This window comes from Phaseolus vulgaris, chromosome 2 (assembly GCF_051622355.1).
Source record: "Phaseolus vulgaris cultivar YP4 chromosome 2, ASM5162235v1, whole genome shotgun sequence".
Lineage (NCBI taxonomy): Eukaryota > Viridiplantae > Streptophyta > Magnoliopsida > Fabales > Fabaceae > Phaseolus > Phaseolus vulgaris.
The window spans coordinates 30,236,413-30,245,000 of record NC_143499.1 but is presented as its reverse complement, the minus strand read 5'-3'; the positions used below and the strand labels follow the sequence as shown (position 1 = coordinate 30,245,000).

The following is an 8,588-nucleotide window of genomic DNA, read 5'->3' as shown; positions in this document are numbered from 1 at the left end:
TTTACTTTCTTGACACTTTCTTCTTTCTTCAACAAAATGAATCCCGATCTCAACGATTTCCCTCTCCTCTCCCACCTTCTACACCACCTTCATCCACACACGCATCCACCACTCCCCACACACTCCCAACAATCTCTACTCTCCCTCTTTCCTCACTTGAACCACCCCCAAGTGTTACCCTCGCTCACCCAACGCGCTTCCACCCTTAACGTCGCCCACACCTTCTCCCTCCTCCGCACCATCGGCCCCCGCCCGGACCCCTCCGCCGTTGCTGCCGCGCGTGCCAAGATCGCCGACCCCCACGCGCCCAACGACGAGGCGCAGGTATTTCACGCGCTGGTGCGAGTGGATGACATGCACGAGGAGTGCGTGAAGCAGCTTAGGGCTGCCGAGGAGATGCTGGTTGAGGCTTACGCGCAATCGGTGAAAGAGGTTGGTGAAGAGGTGAATGAAGGAGTGGTTGGGATTTTGAGGAAAGCGGAGAGTGAGGAAGTGGAAAAGGTTGATCTTTCTGGGTCCCAGTTGAGGATTCTCCCCGAGGCCTTCGGGAAGATTCGTGGTTTGGTCGTGCTTAATTTGTCTCAGAATCAGTTAGAGGTATGCACGGTCTTTTGTCTCGATCTTTGTGTGTTTTGTTTTCATTGTCGCAAAACCTTATATTCACGTGATCATAGCCTATGTTGTGTTTTGCTTCTCAATGGGGTTTGGTGATGAACCTGTTTTCATGTTCTAGAGGATTAAGGCGTCGCGTCAGATGCAGTCTCTTGCGTCTTGAGTGTGAATTGAAGGATCGTGTAGTGTATACTTAAGAATATTTTAGCGTTTGTTTTAAATCCACCACCAAGTGTTTGAATCTATTGACCTGAAGTGATTTAAGTTTAATCAGTGGTTGAGTTTGAACCCTTTAAATGTAGTTGCACTAAATGCTCATTGAACTTTGGTTCTACTGAGGAGGATTGCTTCATGTGGAAGATAGGTAAGGTCTTAAACGAAAAAAAAAACTTGTTATTTGAAGTGAAGTAACTTGTCTAAGATTTTAAGTACATAATATAACAGTAAATTGAATTAGTTGATCACGATGTATGGATAACAATGAAGATCTCTTCCTTTGCTGCCATTTATTTGTTTTTATTTTTATTTTTATTATGAAATAAAAAGAAAGAAACAAAACTGCACTGGTTCAATTGTTGTTGAGCATTTGAAAGAGATTATAGTTCAATTTTTTATTGTAGCTTATATAATTTTGGATGTTTTCGTGCCATTAAAACAGGCGATTCCTGATTCAATAGCAGGACTACAGAAGCTTGTGGAGCTGGATGTTTCATCTAATGTTTTAGAGTTTCTTCCAGATTCCATTGGATTGCTAGTTAATCTAAAGATCCTTAATGTGTCAGGGAACAAGCTAACTGCTCTTCCTGAAACCATTGCTCTTTGCAGGTGTCTTTCTTCTTCATTCTAAAATTGAAGTTTCATAGATAATATAAATCCATTTGTGTCATATGTTACGTGTACTAGTAACAAATTCTCCAATCCACTCTTTTTAACATACTTTCTATTATTAATTAAAATTTATTGAAAACTACACTAATCATGATTTAAGTTTATTAAAAAACGAGATCGACGTACAAAGTTTATGATTTTCAAAAAAGATTTGGTTAATAATAAAAAGTGGTTGCCAGTATTTCACTTTGTTCATAACATGGTATGTGAGCTTATTTGACCAAAGGATCTAGAGTTTGATTCTTGTTGCCCCCATTCATGTGTGTGGTCATAACATCAAGCCCAAAAGGCACTTGTGCGAACTATAACATAAAGTTATTCATAATATATTTTCACCTAATAGCTTGCTTTTCAAATGGTCAGTTCGAGACACTTATATTTTGTGCTTCTGTGATGTTCGTCTTCAATGCCATTGTAGGTCACTAGTTGAACTGGATGCAAGCTTTAACAACATAATGTGTCTGCCAACGAACATGGGTTTTGGACTTGTTAACCTGGAGAAGCTCTTGATCCATTTGAATAAAATACGATTGCTTCCGTCTTCCATTGGAGAAATGAAATCTCTCAGGCATCTTGATGTTCATTTCAATGAGCTTCATGGTCTGCCTCAATCTATTGGGAAACTCACAAATCTGGAATATCTAAATCTTAGCAGTAATTTCAGCGATATGACAGAGCTGCCTGAAACACTTGGTGATCTGGTTAACTTAAGGGAGCTTGACCTGAGCAACAACCAAATCCGAGCCCTTCCTTATACGTTTAGTAGGCTCGAAAACTTAACAAAGCTCAACCTGGACCAGAATCCAATCATAGTTCCCCCAATACAGGTTGTAAGCCAAGGGGTTGAGGCTGTCAAGGAGTTCATGGCCAAGTGGTGGCTTGATCTCATTGAAGAAGCTCAACAGAAAAGCATGACTGAAACAAATAATCAGCATGCACCCACAGGATGGCTGGCGTGGGGAGTCTCATTGTTAAATAATGTTGCTGGGGTTTCTGAAAGTGTTGCAGAATATTTTGGAGCTAGAAAAGCTCCTAGTGATCCATGGTTGGATCAAAAGTTGTGACTTCAGTATTTACTCTCCTATCTTCTGTTTGACTTCGTAATTTCGTGGGCTGTACATAGTTTGCGATAGAGCTTTTGGTTACTTGTGTTGTGACCATTGTAAATATGTGATCAATACCCGTGTGTCAACAGGCTTGTTTTTCATTTTATCTTTTCTGTATTTTACTTGAACAGTTTCAAACTCTCCCAGCTTCAACAAAACGAGCTACGCATTTTCCATCCTTCCACCAACCATTAGCACTAATTGTCGTTGATGGGGGAAGCGGAAGACACAACAGTGTAGGTCCAGGTGAGGCATGACATGGCCCAAGGGATTTGTACTGATCCTTTATTTCTGTTTTCTTTATTTTTGGCATTTCTCAAATAGTTCTCTTGAACATGGAATCGAAGGGAAATCCTTTATTTTCTTAATCCCTCCATCGAATTGGATTTTTCTTTTAATGTCATTAAACTTATAAAATGTCTTATATTTGGTATGGTGCACCTTTATGTAGTGTTAGATTCTCTGCTTAATAAGATAGTCGAGATTGTGAAGACTTTCACATCTGTGCTCTCTTTGAAAGGGCGAAATTTTTTCAGTACACATCATGTAAGTAAATGTGTCTGTGATGAGGTGTCATTGAATAGAAAATCAGAATTGGGTGTGCTTCAGAAGGGGAAGTTGAAATCACATTGTGTAGTTTTTATGGGTGTAGAGGGCGCATTTCCGGCGCAGTGAATGGTGGTCTTTGTGAGAAGGTTGCCGGTGAACAATAATTTCATGTATAAATTTTTTGTGTGCACCGTGAGCCACCTATAAAATGGTTAATCCTAACCTACACCGAAAGCTCAAAGCATAAATGGGTTCTTGATTGAATAGTTGGAATTGCAGGTTTTTTAGATCATAATACCTCAATCAAATAATAAACAGATCAAGAGATCACTGGTTCAATCTTTCTGAATATCATAAGTAGCATATGGCTGGGATCTATTACAAAGTGGACTTTAAGCCTAATTCAACCTCATAAATCTGGTTCATGAGGTGAGGTTTACACTCACTTATATACAATGAAATGTCCTAATCTATAGTCGATGTGGGATCTTCAACACACCCCCTCACGCCGAGAGAAACAACTCGTGCGTGGGATAACATATTATGGGTGGTCCGATAATGACCCGATAGCGGGTGGTCTGATAAGTCCACCAAACATTCGCTAGGATAGGCTTTAAATGGCTATGATACCATATTACAAAATAGAACAGAGATGAACAAAAGGGAACAGAGATGAACAAAAGTAGTGGAAGAGAAAAGTAGACCAAGACTTGGAGTCCCTTTGATATATCTGAGAATTCTAATCGCTGCATTATAGTGAACAATTGTAGGCTTAGCAAGAAATTGAGAAAGTTGTTGCACAGAAAATGTTATGTCAGGTCGGGTATTAGTGAGATACATAAGCCTTCCAATCAATCTTCTGTAGGCTTGAATATCTGTGAAAGGAATACTTCCAGTAGAAGAGAATTTCTCATGATTAACAATAGGAGTGGGTGCAGGTTTGCAGGCTAAAAGACCTGCATCGGTTAATAATTCCAATGTATATTTCCTTTGATTTACCATTATTCCTGTCTTACTTCTTGCTACTTCTAGACCAAGAAAGTATCTTAAATTTCCAAGATCTTTAATCTTGAATGTCTGATTCAAGGCTTGTTTGATTCGAACAATCTCTTCTTTATCATTTCCTGTCAATATTATATCATCCACATATACCAATAATGCTGTAAAAGATCCTTCAGAAGAATTAATGAACAAGGAATGATCATTCATAGATTGAGTATATCTCATAGAAAGCAAAAATGATGACAGTTTGGCAAACCATTCTCTGTTGGCTTGTTTAAGGCCATATAAAACCTTTTTTAGTTTACAAACTTTTCCTGGTGGAATAGAAGTTAATCCAGGAGAAGCAACCATGTATACATCTTCTTTCAAATCTCCATGTAAAACAGCATTGTTTATGTCTAATTGTTTCAATTCCCAATTATAAATAGAAGCTAAAGAAAGAAGCAACCTTATAGTGGTCATCTTTGCTACTGGAGAGAAAGTATCGAGGTAGTCAATGCCTTTTGTTTGTGTATATCCCTTTGTCACTAACCTTGCTTTATACCTTTCAATTGTTCCATCAACCTTATATTTTCTTTTGAATACCTATTTGCAACCTATGGTAGCTTTGTTCTGAGGCAGAAGAACAGTCTCTCAAGTTTGATTTGACTCTAAAGCAGATATCTCACATTGGATAGCTTTTCTCCAACAGTAATGTTTCACAGCTTCAGAATAAGTGTTTGGCTCAACATGTGAAAAAAGAGACATAAGAAAAGATTTGTAAGAAGGTGATAAATTGCTATAAGACAAAATAGAATTCAAAGGATATTTAACGCTTGAAGATGTACTGGAAACATTAAGATTACAATGATAATCCTTTAAATACTCAGGTGATTTTTTTATTCTTGTGCTCATTCGGACAGATGGATCTGATTCAGAACTTTGTTCTATATCATGATTTTCATTGAGGTTTTGGTCTATATGGGAACAATCTTCTTCTGAAACCTCAATTTGTGACTCACAATTATTATCACTGCTATTTTCAACATTATCACAAGGTGTATTATCACAAGGTGCAGGAATGGCTTCTGATGGCTGACTTAAGACAAATTGATCTTCAACAAACAAAATTTGATCATTAACGTCGGGATTGTTAGTTTCATTGCTAGTATCTTGAACCCTTTGGTATGTAAAAACATGTTCATAAAAGACAACATCCCTAGACACAAAAATTTCTCTTAATTGAATATTCAACAAAATATATCCTTTTGTCCCCCGTTGAAAACCAATAAAAACACATTTTGATGTTCTTGGATCAAATTTTCTTCTATTTGTTGACAAGGTGCTAGCATAACATAAAGAACCAAACACCTTTAATCCATTAAAATTTGCATCAGTTTTGAAAAGCATTTCATGAGGAGAAGAATAGTTTAAAACAAGTGTGGGAAGCATGTTTATAATATGCGCAACATGTATCACAGAATATGACCAATAAATTTTGGGTAAATGAGATTGTATCATAAGAGCTCTTGCTACATCTAATAAATGACCATGTTTCCTTTCAACTATACTATTTTGTTGTGAAGTATTGACACATGATGTTTGATGTATTATTCCTTTACTGACAAAAAAATTAGTCATGAAAAATTCAGTTCCATTATCACTTCTTATTATTTTTTGTTGTCTCAAACTGTGTTTGAACAAAAATAACAAAATTTTCCAAAACCTTAACAACTTCAAATTTTTGTTTCAAAAGAAAAATTCATGTATACCTCGAATAGTCATCAACTATGGTCAAAAAATATTTATGACCATGAATTGATGGTATCGATGTGGGATCTCCAACAGGATCACATAAAAAATGAAGTAACATTGAAAGAACTTTCTTTGCAATGAAGATCTGATATACATAATGAGGTAAGTCCTGTGAGAAAACTATGAGTCAATTGAAAAATGATGAAATACATAGAGAGCTTAACCATACCAAGAAAGTAAGTTTCAAGAAACATTTCTGCAACATTGAAAGATTCATAAGCTTAAAAACCACAAGAGAGATCAATGCTGATACATATGCAGATAAAGCCATTAACTGAATGCACCCATCAGAGTAAATAGTTAGAAAGTTCAATTCAATCCTGAATTAGAATTCAATCAAGCATATTTTGCCTATAGTCCCGCTGTAATCCACACATAAAAAAATGGTTATGTACCAGCAGTAAGTCGGTCAACACTCAGATTAAGTAACCACCTAAACCAGTGAGAAGACTACATGATCGACCGAGCCAAGGATTGACCAAGTCAACATGGTTAATCCATAGTTAATGGTTGTTTAGTGCATCCCTAAATACGAATCAATTCTCTAATCCGACCTACCAATGAAGGTCCATTAAGGTAATATAAATATCACACATTTCAAGGAGAAATGTACGTCATTATCTACAGTACTATGCAGGTACCATCCCCACCTGTGGAGCCAGAAGATCGAGAGGAGGAAGGCGTAACAGAGTTTGGAACATCAGTGACCGACCGAAGGTGAAGACAAGAGCAATCGTTCTCTACATCTCAAACCCGTTCGAGAACAATTGGCGCCCACCGTGGGACCGAGAGAATAGTGTAAAGAAGCAACAGAAGATGGTATCAACCCACAGTATGGCTAGTGAGAGGATGCCTGAAGCAGACCAAGCAACAATGATGTTGGCTCTCCAAAAGGAGATGAAGAGAGCGCATGAAGAGGCAACCAGGAAGAATAAAGAAGAGATAAAAAACCTTCGAAAAGAGAACCAAGAAATGAAGAAGTTAGTAGAAGGAGGACCGTCCCTTGCCCCCGACCAACCAGGTTGGCAGGTCCTTCACCACAGCTGCTAGCCCTCATCGAGAGGGAATCGAAGAACAAAAACCTCACCATGGAGATGGATGGTGAATCCCATCCCAACAAAATGATGAACACAACCAACATTGCTGCGATCGACCGTCGCCACCCTTTCACTGACCTCATCATGGAGGCTCCTCTACCGGATTAGTGGAATGGATTCAACAGAGATCGGTATGATGGAACGACCGATCCCGATGAGCACATGGATATGTATACCACTCACATGAGTTTGTATACGACCGATAACGCAGTCCTATGTCGAGTTTTCCCCACCTCTTTGAAGGGAGGAGCTTTGAGCTGGTTCACAAAATTCCCTCCGAACTCGATAGATTGTTTTGAAACGTTGGTGGCCAAGTTCGATGTCCAGTTTGCAATGAGCCGACCCCACCACCTAACGTCTATTGCCCTTGTCAGCATTCGCTAGGAGAAGGGAGAGTCCCTGAGAAAGTTCATCGATTGGTTTGGAAAGGTTGTTATGAGCTTTCCGACCGGGTCCCTTTGCAGACAGCTTGTGCATGCAGCCTGCGACAAGCTTGGACGAAATTAGGCGCCGAGCCGCCAAGTTTTTGCAGTTGGAAGAATTGCGCGAGTTCAGGAACCAGGCTCGGGCAGAGGCAAGTGGCGAGAAGAAGGATGCGAATGAACGGTAGGGGAGGTCCGGGTCCGGACATGGCGATTCCAAGCGAGAGAATCGTGGGCCTCGGTTCTAACGATACACACCCCTCAATGCCGATCAAAGAAAGATATTGCAAGAAACACTTAGCGCGGAGCTGATCCCGCCACCTAGAAGGGCTCTGAGCCCTGACATTGCCGTCCGTAGCAAGAAGTGTTGATATCACAAGAATACCGGTCATTCGATCGAAGGGTGTCAGGCCTTGAAAGGCAAAATAAAGGAGTTAATTCAAGCAGGGCACTTACACCGCTTTGTGCAGAGCGGCCACACCACCAGGCGTTCCCCTTGCAGGGAGGAAACACCAAGGAAGAGAGATCGCACCCCTCCAAGGCCCAAAGAGGACGATCGTCGCCGAGAACACCGTGAGAAAAGGGACGATCCTCCCAAAAACGACCGTAGAAGAGGCCGCGAGGTCATAAACACCATCGCCGGTAGGTTTGCCGAGGGTGGGAGCTCTAACAATGCGCAGAAGAAGCATCGGCGTGCTGTCCATCAGGTGAACTCTGTGGTCGTCCGGCCAAGGATGTTAGAATGTATGGCTTTAAACTAAAGGGGGGTGAATGGTTTAAAGAGAGATTTCAAAAACTTTTAAGCCTTGAATGAACTTTCTTCCAGATTCAGTTGATAAAGAATTCAGTTTGCCAAAACACAAAACTAAAAGCACAGCACCAGAAAAATAATCGGTTGATTATACCAGAATACAAATATCAAAATTGAATTTAAAGAGTTAAGGATAGAGAGAATGCACACAGATGTTTATACTGGTTCACTCTAAACTCAGAGCTACATTGAGTCTTCTCAGAAACCACTGAGAAATTCCACTAAGCAATCAAACCTAGATCACTTACACCACAACCAAGAAAGTGACCTTGATCCTCTCAAGACACACACTTCTCTTGGCCAACAC

At 39.8% G+C, this 8,588-nt stretch overlaps 1 protein-coding gene across 1 annotated transcript in view; it reads left to right on the top strand.

The window, feature by feature from the left end:
* LOC137811341 (plant intracellular Ras-group-related LRR protein 3) overlaps positions 1–2,974 on the top strand; it is a 3,171-nt gene extending 197 nt beyond the window's left edge. The window contains exons 1-3 of the mRNA XM_068613031.2: positions 1–597; positions 1,271–1,437; positions 1,919–2,974. The exon at positions 1–597 is cut by the window's left edge and continues 197 nt beyond it. Coding sequence (XP_068469132.1) covers positions 37–597; positions 1,271–1,437; positions 1,919–2,564 — 1,374 coding nt within the window. The 5' untranslated portion in view covers positions 1–36 and the 3' untranslated portion in view covers positions 2,565–2,974. The remainder of the gene's footprint in view (positions 598–1,270; positions 1,438–1,918) is intronic.
* Positions 2,975–8,588: the final 5,614 nt, after the last annotated feature.